General features: G+C 34.5%; 1 protein-coding gene across 5 annotated transcripts in view; it reads left to right on the forward strand.

Moving 5' to 3' along the window:
* CWC27 (CWC27 spliceosome associated cyclophilin) overlaps positions 1–17,093 on the forward strand; it is a 192,830-nt gene that overhangs the window by 3,902 nt on the left and 171,835 nt on the right. For all 5 annotated transcript variants that reach the window (XM_003981012.6, XM_023257015.2, XR_002159717.3 and 2 more), the window contains exons 2-6: positions 4,256–4,352; positions 11,374–11,486; positions 13,979–14,122; positions 15,788–15,886; positions 16,524–16,627. In XM_003981012.6, the coding sequence (XP_003981061.3) occupies positions 4,256–4,352; positions 11,374–11,486; positions 13,979–14,122; positions 15,788–15,886; positions 16,524–16,627 (557 nt within the window). The remainder of the gene's footprint in view (positions 1–4,255; positions 4,353–11,373; positions 11,487–13,978; positions 14,123–15,787; positions 15,887–16,523; positions 16,628–17,093) is intronic.

The raw sequence follows: 17,093 nt of genomic DNA on the forward strand, positions 1-17,093 counted from the left end.
ACTGGAATTTGAGCAGCTGACTCCAGAACCTGTAAAGGGAGGGATGGTGTGCATTAGTTTATTCTTTAGAGTAGTGGTTTCTTAAACCAGTGAGTGCACACTTCAGGGACTGTGCAAAACCATCATGAGATGCAAAGAGAAAAGCTACATTCTTCTGCTTGCATTTATCGTTTCCTTTGTGTAAATGTAATCTTTTTAAAAATTTTTTTTAAATGTTTTAATTTTATTTTTGAGAGAGAGAGAGAGACAGCATAAGTGGGGGAGGAGCAGAGAGAGAGGGAGACAGAGAATCTGAAGCAGGCTCCAGGCTCCGAGCTGTCGGCACAGAGCCCGACATGGGGCTCAAACCCACAAACCGTGAGATCATGACCTGAGCCAAAGTTGGACGCCTAACTGACTGAGCCACCCAGGCGCCCCTAAATGTAATCTTTTATATATAAAAAGGAACATGTATATTCATTTACTTAGTCACTTTTTATATGTCATGATGTAATTTTTCCTAATATCATGCTAAATGGATTACATTTCATTGTTAATCTGGATTAACTAGACCAGCCCTCACAGATTTCATATTGAAAGTAATATTAATAATGTAAACATAAGCAAACCACAAGAAAATGGTAGACCTGATGCCTCAACATGGGAAGTATGTAAAAAATTAGAAATTATTATTTTTTTTTTAATTTTTTTTTTCAACGTTTATTTATTTTTGGGACAGAGAGAGAGCATGAACGGGGGAGGGGCAGAGAGAGAGGGAGACACAGAATCGGAAACAGGCTCCAGGCTCTGAGCCATCAGCCCAGAGCCCGACGCGGGGCTCGAACTCACGGACCGCGAGATCGTGACCTGGCTGAAGTCGGACGCTTAAAAATTAGAAATTATTATGAAAATTATTTGAAATACGGATTTCTATTTATTGTTAATGATGAACTTTGTCTTAAGTGTATATTGTGCCTTGGCATATTTATCAGTAAGAATATAAAGCCATTGTCATTTTCAAGACATTTAAAACAAAGTGAGTAGAACAGGAAGATGGACCTCTATAATTTGAAAGCAACATTATGTTAAGTGAAAGAAGCCAAATACCAAAAGCCACACATTGTATGATTCCATTTATATGAAATATTCAATAGACAAATTCATAGATACAGAAAGATTAGTGTTTGTCAGGGCCTATGAGTAGGAAGAAATAGGGAGTGACTGCTAATGGGTTACAGAGTTTCTTTTTCAGGTGAGGAAATGTTCTGGAATTAGATTGTGGTGGTGGCAAATGTCTGGATTATACTAACAAATGCTTTAAAAGGGTGAATTGTTTGGTATGTGAATTATATGTCAGTAAAGCTGTTATTTTTTTTTTCTTTAAGTTTCATTATACCACTGGTAAAGAAGATTAAGAAATATTTTAAAATACTGTTTTTATGTAATGCTTTGAAATGTTTATCTTCTGTGACTCTTTCAGTACTAGAGTAATATAGTACTACATGTATTTAAACGTATTTATTTGGGAACTCTGTGTTCCACTTCCTTACCTCCCTTCCCACTTCCCTTTTCCTCTTCGCTAATAGGGATGCACACTCTGAAAAAGTTGGAGATCACTGTATTAGAGTTGCAAGGAAGGGAAGACATGTCAAGGGTCCCTTTAACAGTAGCATTTTATTTCAAGTATACAAGGGGATAATAGGTAGGACAGGATATTGTCTTTTGAGATATACTGTACTTTTAAGATTGGGATGGACACCAGTTTTCATGGAAAACCAGAAGGTATTACCCACTGTTATAGATACAGTCTAGGGAGTTATTCAGCCAACTCAATTTGCATCCCAAATATATACCTTCCAAGAAACTGAGAAACCAGCTGGGTTGGTTTGTCATGATAGAGTATTTACTTTGCACATAGTTTCATGCCATGCCAAGTTAGAAGGCCTTACCTTCATGAGCTGGTAGAAAGGAGACTTTGAACGGATTCCATGTACTGTAGATGATGATCTTAAGACGTACCATTTTAGTAACATATACAACCCAGAATTAGATTAGGAATGTTTTGTTTTAAATTAGGAATTGCATGATTTTGAACGAGCAACTAGAGTGTTGGTATATAAAAAGATAATTGTAAAATTGTCTCATAGTGTCACAATTTCATAGATTCATTGTTCTTTAGTTTCTTAATTTGCTATACCAATTTTATTGGAAGGAAAGCTGCAAGAAGCTTTCTTAATTAAAGCAAGTTTAAATGACTGATTTTTAAATGAATAAGTTTTTCTGATTAATAAAGGTATATGCTGCTTTTTCTTAAATCTTAAATTATTTCTGAAATTGCTGTTTGGAAGATATAAATGTAGGGGCGCCTGGATGGCTCAGTCAGTTAAATGTCTGACCTCAGCTCAGGTCATGATCTTGTAGTTCATGACTTCGAGCCCCGTGGGTTCTGGGCTGACAGCTCTGAGCCTGAAGCCTGCTTCGGATTCTGTGTTTCCCTCTCCCTGCGCCTCCCCAACTCGCATTCTGCCTCTCTCTCTCTCTCTCAAAAGTAAACAAACATTAAAAAAAAGGAAAGATATAAATGTATAATGACTTGTACTGAATGAATATTTTTACTGAAATATAGTTAACATACAGTGTTATATTAGTTACAGGTGAACAGTATGAGGATTCAATAATTCTGTACAATTTTCACTGTCATCAAAGTAAATGTACTCTTAATCTCCTTTATCTGTCTCAACCCCACCTCCCCTATGACAACCACCAGTTTGTTCCTAGTTTTTAAGAGTCTGCAGTTTGTCTTTTTTCTTTGTTTCTTAAATTCCACATACATGTGAAAACATGGTATTTGTCTTATTGTGTCTGACTTGTTTCACTTAGTATTATTTTAACATCTATGTCCATCCATGTTGCTGCAAATGGCAAGATTTCATTCTTTTTATGGCTGAGTAATATTCTATTGTGTATGTGTGTGTGTGTATATGTATACATATGTGTATATATGTATATATACGTATATGTATATACAGTGTGTATATATATACATATATGCACACATATATATGTGTGTGTATATATGTGTGTATATATACACATACTATATATATGTGTGTGTATATATACACATACTATATGTGTGTGTATATATACACATACTATCTATATCTATATCTATATCTATATATCTGTATATTTATACATATTCCACTTCTTTATCCATTCATCTCTGGACGTACACTTGCGTTGCATCCATATCTTGGCTATTGTAAATAATGCTGCTATAAACACAGGGGTGCATATATCTTTTCAAATCAGTGTTTTTATTTTCTTAGGGTAAATACCCAGTAGTGGAGTTAATTATATGGTAATTCTCTTTTTAAATTTTTAAGTAACCTCTGTACTGCTTTCCACAGTGGCTGTACCAGTTTGCATTCCTCTCAACAGTGTATGAGGATTCCTTTTCCTCCACATCCTTGACAACATTTGTAATTTCTTGTCTTTCTGATTCTAACTATTCTGACATGTCTAAGGTGATATCTCATTGTGGTTTTGATTTGCATTTCATTGATTATTTACATTGGTAGTGATGTTGAGCATCATTTCATGTGTCTGTTAGCCATCTGTATGTCTTCTTTGGAAAAATGTTTATTCAGGTCCTCTACCCATTTTTAATCGTGTTATTTGGGTTTTTTTTTTTTTTTTTTTTGGTATTGAGTTGTATAAGTTCTTTATACTTTTTATATTAACCCCTTATCATATATATCATTTGCAAATATCTTCTCACATTCATTAGGTTGTCTTTTCATTTTGCTGATTGTTACCTTTGCTGTGCAGAAGCTTTTATTTTGGTATAATCCCAGTAGTTTATTTTTGCTTTTGTTGCTCTTGCCTGAGGAGACATATCTAGGAAAATGTTGCTAATGCCCATGTCAAAGAAATTACTGTCTGCCTTTTCTTCTAGGAGTTTTATGGCTTCAAGTCTCACATTTAGGTCTTTAATCCATTTTGAATTTATTTTTATGTATGGTATAAGAAAAGTGGTCCAGTGTCATTCTTTTGCATGTAGCTGTCCAGTTTTTTCAGTACGACTTGTTGAAAAGACTGTGATATCCCTGTTGTAATTTTTTTAGTATAACAAGAAAAGCCCAGCAAGTTTTTAAAATTTTAACTTTAAAATTGAAAATTCATTAATGGATGCTTCATTTTGAGCAGCAATTCAACTGATTATCAAACCAAAATGATAATTTAATATAATGATGTTATATTCTTTCCATAGGTTTTATTGAAAACTACAGCTGGAGATATTGACATAGAGTTGTGGTCAAAAGAAGCTCCCAAAGCTTGCAGAAATTTCATTCAGCTTTGTTTGGAAGGTAAAAGTGTATCTTTCCACAACATTGAAGTCTGCTGCTAAATAGTGGTAATGAGTGATAGGAGTGGGTATGAATGATATGGTGTTGAGCTGTTGTGTCAGGAAATGGATAGAGGAGATAAAGATTGTCTTTCAAATAAATCTTTATATCTTTAGCAGAGAAATTTATCTCACCAAATAAAACTTTGATCCTTTTTGATCTTCTTGCCTGTTCTGTACTTCTTTCTTTCATCCTGTAAATAAGAGTACTCCCTATGATTGCCCCTAGTTCTCCACTGTCTTTACTCTTCAGTTGTTACTTCTCTCCAAATGACTGTCAGATTTAGAATTCCAGCCATTTCCTCTTTTCTTAGCTGTAATTTACATGTCAAAATGACTAGTGGACTTTTCTACTCCAATCTTCCTCTGTCAGCTATAGCTAAACCACACTGCCTTGACTTTCACCTGCATGATTATGATTGTCTTTTACCTGGTCTTTCTATCTAATCTCTTTACCCTTTTATTTATTCATCTGGTATTTGAATCCTCAGACAGCTTGGCTTCCTAGCTTTTCAACTTGGTTTCATTGCACTAAATAACTATATGGTTTCAGTTGACTATTATTTTATTTCCTGAGAAGTTCCTTCTTTCTTGTCCACATATCCACATACCTCCTTCATGTCCTCAGTCTTCTTTTTGGAATACTTTTTCTTTCCTTCCTTACTGTTTACAAGTCTACCCACTTTTTAATCTCTGTCCAAAATTCTGCTTTCTCCACGAAGCCTTCCATCCAGGATTCAGTGATGTCATTATAGATGTCTCTAGTCTGTTTTTAGACTGAGTCACAATTTGACTATTTTTCTTTCAGTAAACTTTGCAGAATTATATCCACTTGAGTGTTTTCTCCTTCAGAATATTCCCTTATAGAACTAAACATTCTAAACATTTTTGCAACTTGGCTTTGACGATACTTTGCATATGGTTTCAAATATCTCCTGTGGTGGCAAATCATTGTCTTTCTAAGTTATACCTGATTTGTAGAGACAGACAAGGTTAATTAGGTATCAGAAAACAGCATTTTGAGTCAAAGGCAGGGTGTGAAAGATAATTCAATATAACCAGTAAAAGGGTACAGCTAGAGCTCTCCAAGTAGATAATAATTACACAAATAGATAATTATCAGGGGAAGATTTAAAGTATAAAAATACCCAGAGCCTCCTCCCCCCCAAAAAAGAAAAAGAGAAGGACATCTGTGAAGACCATTATTAATAATTGCTATGGCAGGCAGGAAGGAAATTGAGTCAGACAGGTAGTACAGTCAGAGAATCCTCAAATTACTATCAACAGAGTCGAGAAACACAGTAGACACAGAAAAGTCAGACTTGTTTCTGGAAAAAAGTTTTGAAGACTCAAAAGCTCAAATTTTACAGGGGAAGACTGGAAGTACAAAAACATTAGAAAGAATGAATGGTAATTAACAATCCATGACCAGGTGAATGGAAGAAACAGAAAACATCTGGATATAATATGACAATGAAGAAGAAATAAAGTTCTTAAGTTAGGTCATGATGAAACTTAATTGGAACAACAAAAATTATTCCCCTCTATAGAAGAATACGTGGAGAAAGAGAATAGAAAAACCATAAGAAACATAACTACAGCAATTCTCTTAATTGAACAGGTGAGAGAGAGAATTATTACTGCAAAGGCTAACAAGAAGCCTGAGAAGGCTAACTGAAATGAAGATACCCCCAAATAAAGTCAAGTTTTTAAAATATAATTTGGAGAACCTCATTTAATTCACTAATTCTGTTACTTAAACAAGTCATGATATGTCAAGACCTTTTAGCATTCATATCGGTATTTTTTTCAAAAAGCGATGATTTCCAGAATTAAAAAAGAAATAAGTACAAACTTAGGAAGGTGGAGCCAGATATGGCTCCCAACTAGAATGCTGTTCATAGCGGAAGTTCTTAGTCTTTTTTTCCCCCCAGCTTTATTGAGGTATTATAGACAAATAAAAATTGTATATATTTAGGTTGTACATGATTTTTTAAAAGGTGTACAAGTGTGTACTATACATATACACTGAAATGATTATCACAATCAAGTTAAGTAATGTATCCGTCACCTCACAGTTACGAGTGTGTGTGTGTTTGTGTGTGTGTGTGTGTGTGTGTGTGTGTGTGTAGTGAGAACACTTGAGATCTTTTTTCTTAGCAAACTGCAAGTATACAATACAGTATTATTAACTATACTCACCATGTTGTACATTGAATCCCCAGAAGTTATTCGTTTTATATTTGAAAATTTATACCTTTTGACCAACATATCCCGATTTCTCCCACCTGCCAGCACCTGGCAACCACCATTTTACTCTTCAGTTCTATGAGTTTAACTTTTTTAGACTCCACATACAGAATTTGTCATTCTGGTGTCTGGGGGATGTCTTTAGTGTTTACAGAAATGAAAGATCTAGAATTACACAGCCTTACTCTTGGATTTCAGGCTTTGTGGAATAGTTAGGTGAATATTTAAAGGTGAGTGAAATTTTTAAAAAATAGGTTAAAAAAGAAGGAAAGGGAAGCTTGTTGCTTTTGATAGTTTTGTTGGTTCCTCTGAAGTATGAGGAAGGAGTAAAATTTTAGGTTGGCAAAACAAAGTGGGAAGCAGAAAGAGAAGTAGTTAAGAAAATCAAATTTTTTATGCTTTATGTAACTATTAATTTCTTTATTTCTATTTTACCTTAGATTTACTCTTTAAGATCTATTCTTGGGGTATTTGAGTGGCTCCGTTGGTTGAGCATCTGACTCTTGATTTCAGTTTGGGTCATGATCCCAGGGTCATGGATTGAGCCCCACATTGGGTTCCAGGCTCCAAGCAGAGCTTGCTTGAGATTCTTCTCTTTCCTTCGGCCTTTCTTTTCCACTTGTGCTTTCTCTCTCTCTTTCTCTCTCTCTCTCTCTCTCTAAAATAATAATTTAAAAAAAGTTAAAAAAAGGTCTATTCTTCAGTTATCTTTATCTCCTACCTCCTATTCTTTAGAAGTGACCAACATAAGTATAAATTAAGAGGTTAAAAGAAATATCTTTATAAAACTAAAACATTTGTTTAAAAAAATCCTAAGAGGCCAAAATAAACAGGGCAGATAGGAAACAAAAGGAGTTATAAATAAAAAGTTATTAATGATAATGTTTATAAAATTAAACGCAAACACCAGATTCTAGAAAAATACACATAAATCACTTAAAAGTGCAAATGTAAATTTCTATATGGTACTCGGCAGAAATATAATTAGATAAAGTGTACCATGATACCCATACATTGTACAGCCAGAAATAAAAACTATAATGGCAAATACCGGAACCACAGAGGCCAAATAGGAACTTTATTTCATATTTAAGATACATGAAAATGTCTTTCTTCAATAGTGGAGAAAATTTAGGAAGATATTACCAGACATAATGAAATGAGAAAATCACTTTCTTCACAGCCCTTATGGAAATGATACATAAAAACATTTAAGAAGAAAGTCAAATAAACATTATTGCATGCCACAAAATCTATTATAGTACATAGTAAACTATAAAGACAACCATAAATGCATTGTCAGCAGTGATATGAATAAGTTACATGGAAATAGAAATGATGGATATGGAGATTTTGTAGAATTTTGAAATTTTAGCCATGGTAGATTATAAAATTATGGTGTAGAGTAATTATAGAAAATTCCTACTCAGTATATATGGTATTATAATTTCATTCATCCAACAGGAATATAATTAGGAATATAAAAAGGAAAAGCTTAAAGTAAAAAGCCAATTATCACTAAAAGATTTAATAGGAAAAAGGAGTAAGATGGGTTATTTTAAAATTGGAAAGCACAAATAGTAAAGATCTCTTTCATATCCCCCTTCCCTCACATCTAATAGATTTCTGAGTCTTATTCTAGAGAATTCTTAAGTATGTGCCTCTCAGTAGAAGTCACAGTCATGGTTTACTCTTGGGACAACAGTTGCTCCCTGTCCCTCCAGCCTTGTCACTTCCTTCCAGTCCATTCTCTATACTGGGAGTTTGATATTTTGAAAAAGCAGATCTGATAAAAAAAAAAAAAAAAGTTGATTGGTTGCATATTATGGACCTAAAGGATTATTATCATTTTCTGATGTAGACTGGGGCATGTTGCATATTTAAACGAAATAGAATTTAAACGAAAATATTAAAGTTTGACCTCACATTTGTGTTGAACTTGAAAGTTTATAGATTGCCTCCACATTATCTTATTTAATCTTCAGAACACAGTGGATTAATTTATAATATTAATTTTATAATGAGAAAATTATGTGTACAGCATGTGGGGGATAGTTAATAATGCTGTATTGCATATTTGGAAGTTGCCGAGAAAGTAGATCTTAAAAGTTCTCATTGCAAGAAAAAGGAATTTGTTACTATGTGAGGTGATGGATGTTAACTATAAGACTTATTATGGTGATTATTTCACAATATATGCAAATAGTGAATCATTATGTTGTCCACCTGAAACCAATGTGATGTTAAATGTCAATTGTATCCCAGTGATTTAAACAGAGGGAAAAAAAAGAGGGGCATCTGTGTGGCTCTCAGTCAGTTAAGCATGCTACTGTTGGTTTTGGTTTGGGCTCAGGTTGTGATCTCACAATTCTGTGAGTTTGATCCTAGAGTTGGGCTTTGCGCTAGCTGTGCAGAGGCTCTTTGGGATTCTTTCTCTCTCCTTCTCCCTGCCCCTTCCCCACTCGCATTATTTCTGTTTCTCTCGAAATAAATATAAAAAAATAAAAAGGGGAAAAAATAAATGGAGTTTAAGCTAGCAGCTAGCAAAAGCCAAGACTCAGAACTCCTCCTGCATGCTGCATACAGGGTTAACCTGAATAAATGGTTACTTGAGGGTATAGGAGAGATACTTTTAGACCTCTTAGTTTTTAGTTTCTATTTGTAACCAAGGAGCACTTGTTTGCACTGGAGACCTCTTGTGCACACAGCCCAACAACTTCACTGGGAGAAGGGTTTGAAAAAATCAGTTGTTTCTCCTGTCTACTTCTTCCTATCTATCCTCTATACAGGATACAGTTGTTAGATTACATATTAGATTTTTTAAAATATGGATTTTATATCCAGTTATATCTTGCGAATGTAAATAATTATGAGGGTGCCTGCAAGCCACTATATTACAGTACTTTATGAATTATGATAAACCACATTCTTGTTTTGACTCATGAAGTGTCACTGAGTATCTATGTAATAGGTACCTCAAGAATTCTATCAGTAATTTTTCAGTACAGTGCCTGGCCCACGGTAGGCACTTGATTTGTATTTGTCATTATATGACTTAGGCTGTGTTCAGGTGCAAGTAGGAAAAGACTCCTTTCAATGTTATTTACATAATAAAGACATTCATAATCCTGTACGACCACACGAAAACTGATGTCAGGCAGTTCTGCAGGCTCAGCGAAGCTTTCAGGAAATTCTGCTTTTCCCATCTTTCTCTTTGCGAGCCTCAGTGTGTGACTGAGCTAGGCCTACACTCAGTAATTGACTCCACCTCAGTCTAGTCTGTTGCTAGTTGGGTTTTGTTTGTTTGATTTAACAATAATAGAGTCTGTTTATTCAGCACTTACTTCAGGGCTACACCTATATTCTACATAAATTTTCCTCTTGTACTCACCTGATTAGTTCATATAAGTTCAAAACCACTTTGGGTGAGATAAAAATAATTTTTTTTTCCTTTCATTCAGGGATCTTTTATAAGAGGTGAAATGTACATAACATGAAAGTAATCATTTCAAAGACAATTCAATGATATTTAGTATATTTGCTATGTTACACAACCAGCACTTCTGTCTAGTTCCAAAACAGTTTTATTATCCCAAAAGAAAACTACTCATTAAGCAATCACTTCCACTTCTCCCCTCTCTCCTCCCCTGACAACCACCAATCTGTTTTCCATTTCTATGGATTTACCTATTCTGGATGTTTCATATAAATGGAATCATATAATACATGACTTTTTGTGTGTGGCTTCTTTCACATAGCGTAGTTTTGAGCTTCATCTATGTTGTAGTGCATGTCGGTATTTCACTCCCTTCTTTGGCTGAGTAATCTTCCACTGTATGTAAATACCTCATCTTGTTTATTCATTCACTCATTGATGGACATCTGGATTGTTTCTTCCTTTTGCAGTTGCGAACGGCACTGCTGTGAACATTCATATACAAGTATTTGTTTAGTGCCTGTTTTCAGTTTGGGGGGTGGATGTATTCATAGAAGTAAGATTGATGGATAATTCTGTGTTTAAATTTTGTAGAGCCATCAAACTTTTCCACAGTGCCTGTATCATTTTACAACCCAACACACAATGTACAAGGCTCCAGTTTCACCACCTCCTCACTAACACTTGCTATTTTCCTTTCCTTTGGATGATAGCCATCCTAGTGGGTGTGATGTGGTATTCATTGTGGTTTTGATTAGCATTTCCCTAATGACTGATGATATTGAGAATCTTTTCTTATTCATATTGTCCGTTGTTGCTACTTCTTAATATAAACTCCCTGATTCAGTCAAACCCTAATTTTTGCCATTTTGCTCTCAACAACTTCTTTGCTCATGATTTACCTCACCGAGATGCCATGCTTCTCCCACATGCAACTTCTTTTCCTTGGTGAAGTCTCCCTCGTGATTTTAGGTTCCCGATAATAAGTACTATTAGGAGATCATATGCGATCTCTCTTGTATATTAAAAGCTTCCAAATAATATATTTATGTATAAACTGTAATGCAATTTGAGAGACTCCTGGAAATAAGTACAACACAACAACAGTCATGCTTTTTTGTAGAAATTGTGCTGTTTTGAGTAGGCATTTTATAATAAGTAGGGAAGAAAAGGTTTGGGTTTAGGAGCCTATTTAGCATTCTGGGGGGGGGGGAGATCTTGTGACTCTAATTATATTAACTCTGATAGCTATATACTTCACTTTAGACTTTGCTAAATTATTTTAAATTTCTTTCAGCATATTATGACAACACCATTTTTCATAGAGTTGTACCTGGTTTCATAGTCCAAGGGGGAGATCCTACTGGCACAGGGACTGGTGGAGAATCTATCTATGGAGCCCCATTCAAGGTGAGACTGAATTTTTATTGTTATTTATTTGCAAATCAATTTGGATCCCTTAATTGAAAATCACTGTGCCCCTGTGAAAAAACTACATTTCACATTACTGCACAAAATCTGGTATTTATCACATGTTTGGGATTATAAGGGATAAGAGCAGCACTTACCCTATCAAGCATTCTTTCAGAGTTGTCTTATTGCTAATTTTTTGCTAGATTGCATTCAGGTAGAGCTAATGGTGGTAGTGAGGAAAATGTGAGTCAGAAAAAAAGACTACATAACATAATTCTTGATAGCTGACTGTATCTGATATCTGCAACTCTGTAAATGTAAAAAGGTTTTAGAACATTTCATATGCCATTTTATTTTAAAATATTTTTTTTAATACTGTATGGAATTTATATTAATCTGCTTGGACTGTTACAACAAAATACCACTGACAGGGTGACTTAAACAACAGGAATTTGTTTGTCACAGTTCTGGAGGCTAGGAAGTACGGATCAGCTTCCTGGCATTCAATTTCTGGGGAAGGTTCTCTTCCTGGCTTGTCAACGGCCGCCTGCTCGCTGTGTCTTTACATGGTAGAGAGAGTGAGCTCTGGTGTCTCTTCCTCTTTTTATAAGGACATCACCGCTATTGGATTAGGGCTTCACACTTATCACATCATTTATCCTTTATTATCCCTTCATAGGCCCTGTCTCTAATACAGTCACACTGGGGGTTACAGCTTCAACCGATGAATTCTGGGGAGACACAATTTGGTCCAATGCAGAATTCATTCTTAATTGTGCACAGTAGACCCCTGTAGTGGAAAATGCATTACACAACAGGAAATCACAAAGGGACAGAAGAAAGAATTAACATAAAAAGTGTTAGAAAAAAGTATATTAATCAAAAATAGGTCAGTGATGGGGCACTTGGGTGGCTCAGTCTGTTAAGCATGTAACTTTGGCTCAGGTCATGATCTTACGGCTCAGCTTGTGAGTTCTGAGCCCCGCAGCAGGCAGGCTCTGTGCTGACAGCTCAGACCCTGGAGCCTGCTTCAGATTCCGTGTCTCCATCTCTCTCTCTGTGCCCCTCCCCTGCTTGTGCATGTGCGTGCGCGCTCTCTCTCTCTCTCTCTCTCTCTCAGAAATGAATAAACATTTAAAAAAATTAAAAAAAAGAATAGGTGAGTGATTTGTTAACTGCCAACACAGAACTAAAAAGAAAAAAAGAGTTAATGTCCTAGTTAAGGTATTAAAATCACAGAGGGTTCAAGTAAACACTAAATGTTTTTTTATCTGATGGTGCTAATATCATGTTCTTTGAATGAGTAAACATCATTAGTTCTTAAAGTGAGAGAATTTTTGAAGACATCATGTTTTTACTAATGAGATAGAGAGGGTCTGGAGTTTCTTTTAATTTTTTACTGGGTCACTGTGTGATTTTTGAGAACAACACTTGACCTGTTTGCTTTAATTTCCAGATGATAATGGCCTTAGAAAATGAGGAATGGGTATAATAAAAAAGTCTCAAATGTCACTATAAAACTATTTTGTATTTTACCAAATTGAGATGTCTCCGGATTTTGGAGCTTCCATCTAGTAGGAAGCATTCCTTTATTCTGTTATTCAGTGTAACAGAATAGCTCTTTTTGACAATTTCCTTCTAAATTGAGATTTTTGCCTATTATGTCCAGGTAATATGGTTACCTTGTTAAGTTTTTCAGTTAGGTCATTTTTCACGGGGTATACAGAGTTAGGACTCTTTGAGTTCAAATCTTTGACAATTATTTATTAAGGAAAAATAACTTTCTTTCTGAAAAGCATTGATTACATAACATGGCTATATTATAAATGAGTCTAGCATCAGGCCTGGAATGAAATTCTGTTAATGGAGAGACTAATGTAGGTTATGGAGCCCTCCCATAGCAAGAAATTCACCTTAGAAAGGCTTGCTCTCGCTCTTTGGAAAACTGGCAAATGGGACCAGTGCTTGTTCAGAAAAGATTTAACAAAGACCTGTAAAAAACAGAGTAAAACAATTTATAGTAGTTTCCGTGAATTAAAAACCAAGAAGAAAACAATTTTTTCATGACCTTTAGAACAGAGTGGGGAAGGGCAGTAGTTGAAGACTCTGCCGTGATTCAAAGATAGGTTTTTTTGGAGAAAAAAATAGAAGGTTCTAAAAAGTTAGATTACTTTGAGGGATGTGAAGAATAGGGGAATGAGTTTGAAATCACTTACCCTTTGAGTGTCTTCTTCTGTGTAAATATGGGCAGCTTTCCCATAAAATAGGCTAAATTTGTGGTTGTGTATATTTAGAAGATACTTCCAGGCTAGTGAAGTCAAGTTTAATAGCATCGAGGGAATAAACACTGGATTTGCTTATACTTGAAAATCAGTTAAATAAAACTTTAGCATTTTTGATTAGAAGTTGTATAGACCTTGTTTACTGACTATGAAGGTCCTTATAACTGAGATCATTCACTAAACTTTTTTTTTTTTTTAATGCTTCAGGATGAATTCCACTCACGGTTACGTTTTAATCGGAGAGGGCTGGTTGCCATGGCAAATGCTGGTCCTCATGATAATGGCAGCCAATTCTTCTTTACACTGGGTCGAGCAGATGAACTTAACAATAAGCACACCATTTTTGGAAAGGTTTGTGTCCAGTTATCTTCAGCTTCTATGATACATATGGACAACTTATCTAGGAGTTGCCCTCATAAAAATATTCCCTGGGTTATTTTTTTATTATTTCTAAAAATGGTGGAATATATCCCTTTTATAGTGAACTATGAAGGACCATCTGAACTTTATGTGTGTATGTTTCAAATAAGTCATTGATTATAACTTTAAAATTTTCCTTTTTCTAAAACATACTGATGGTATTAGCTACTGCATCACTCAGCTAATATTATTTCTACATTCTTAGAAACCTAGGCATTATCTAGGTAACAAGATTTAGTAGTTTTAAGTTTTCCTTAAAGTTTAAAGTGGAAATTATGTTAACATTAAAACTTTTTACCTGAAATACTACTTTGAATAGGAGCTATTTAATCCTGCTCACGTTTAGCATCATATGAGGGAATATCATTTCCGTAGAATTTTGAACCATTTTGTTTAAAGGAGGATTCTGACCGTTTTGTTTTCTCACTTTCTCTTCTAATTCCCACATTCCCACATGTGTTAAGTCTTAGGCATGTTACACATCCCTAGTGTATCAGCTCCCTCTGCTGGTTCAGTAGGAATGGTTTCCCCAAGCCTAGATGAAACTGGATTTTCTGATGATGAAGAGGAACAAACAAACTGAGCACAACTGGAAAACTGGTATTGCTTTAAAACTCCTGAGAAATGTTGAATCTAAGGACTCATGCTGAAAACATGTAGTACAATATTGTTGCTTAAAACTTAACAACGTAGGTTAAGAAATAAGCATTGGCACATTTGAACCACTCCAGCACAGGTTATCTGATGTTCAACGATTTCCCTTCCTGTTATTGAAAAAAAAAAAAGTAACAGCATATAATAAAATGAGATTTAGGTTGTCATTGTGAACCACTTTTTACAATTGCTATTATATACCTTTCGCACTGGAGACAAAGTATAGCTTAGTGATGAGAATTCAGAAAGGCCAACACTGTCGCTGTGTAATTCTTTGAATCTCAATGTTCTTCTCTAGATAAGGAGTATAAGGACCTGTATTTAGGATGTTTATGAGGATTAAACAAGATAATATCTGTAAAGCACTTCCACGTGTTCTTATTTGCTTGTTCTGCCCAATTCTAAAATCTAAATTTATTATTTTTTTTAATGAAAAGTTGTCATTCAGTAGGAGGTTACCTGGCATTATATTTTTATTTTTAATGAAAACTGATATTATATATATATTGGAAATTTCATAAAAATGTTATCAAGGGATTGAACTCCATTTCTCCTTTTCCCCCTTAAGATGAAATTGCTTTATTTGCATTATTACTATATATGCTTCTATATAAAAATATGAAATTTCCTTTTAGTTATTGAAAAAAGTATTTTCAGAAGTCTTCCTTTATTTCAAAGATGAATATAGGGGCGCCTGGGTGGCTCAGTTGGTTAAGGTCCAACTTTGGCTCAGGTCATGATCTCGCGGTACGTGGGTTCGAGCCCCACGTTGGGGTCTGCGCTGACAGCTCAAAGCCTGGAGCTTGCTTCAGGTTCTGTGTCTCCCTTTCTCTCTGCCCCTCCCCCACTCACGCTCTGTCCTCTCTGTCTCTCAAAAATAAATAAACATTAAGAAAAATTCAAAGAATAATTATAATAGTTTGCAGTTTTCTTATCTGATAGGTTACAGGGGATACAGTATATAACATGCTACGGCTAACAGAAGTAGACGTTGATGAGGAAGAAAGACCACGCAATCCACATAAAATAAGAAGTTGTGAGGTAGGAGCATGATTTCTAAGATACAGTGCTTAATTGATCATTTAAAAGAAACTGATTATTAGTATTTTAAACTAATGGATGGAGGCTTTATACTAAATCAATAGTACAACTCAGATTTTGTCTGTGTAATTTAGGTGCAATTTCTGGTTAAGAATTTTTTTTTTTTTTTAATTGAAGGTTTGACTTCAAGGAAGAGACTTTAGCTGATAATCCAATGCATGAAAAGCTTGATTTACAGTGGAAAGTTAGAGGAATTAGACTTGTTTAGCTGAATGAAGTAACTTCCTAAGTAATTTAAGAGTGATCCTTCATTGAGGAAGCAAGGTCCTTAAGAGCATTTGCTTTGGGGTCAAAACCCTTGAGTTTGTCTTCCTTACTAGATATTAAGGTTTCTTGAATATTTTTCCTCTTTATAAAATAAGGATAAAATACACTCTACTTAATTGCACATAAGATTATTGAGAGAATACAATGAGACCATGTAAGTGGAAGCACTTTATGTAGTATATATATTAGACTTATAATAGTTATGTGAGCAAAAAATATAAATGCTAATGTCAACATAATTAAATATTGGTCTTAATTTTTTGTGAAGTTTTAAAAAATGGAATAATGTTTTCAAAATATTTTTTCATAGGTTTTGTTTAATCCTTTTGATGACATCATTCCCAGAGAAATAAAAAAGCCAAAAAAAGAGAAACCAGAGGAGGAAGTAAAGAAATTGAAGCCCAAAGGCACAAAGTAATCATAATAGAAACATTTTTCTTCAGATTGAAAAGCTGAAGAATTCATTTAATTCATTTTATTTCCTTTTGTAACAACTGTCTACAGTGAAGGGGGAGGCCAGTGTGGGCCAGGAAGATATCTGAATTATGCGGTTTTTCCTAAAAATTCATTTCTTATACTTAAAAACTGTATATAACTTGAACTTAATCTGAAGAAGTATTGTGTCAGCTGTCTATATGAAATCTGTATTAATAAACATAAATATTTATGATCACTATAGCAATTATTTATATAAATGAGTTGAGAATTTTTGTTTTTTTTACTAATTTTTCAATTAATATATGCTCAGTATAAACAACTTGGAAAGTAAAGGATGAATGATATAATGACTGCATGGTTACATAATTGTTCGCTCCTGTGTTGGAGTAAATAAGTTTCAGTATTTTGTGAACAGTATTTTTCACATTATTAGTTTTGTCTA

This window comes from Felis catus, chromosome A1 (assembly GCF_018350175.1).
Source record: "Felis catus isolate Fca126 chromosome A1, F.catus_Fca126_mat1.0, whole genome shotgun sequence".
Classification (NCBI taxonomy): domain Eukaryota; kingdom Metazoa; phylum Chordata; class Mammalia; order Carnivora; family Felidae; genus Felis; species Felis catus.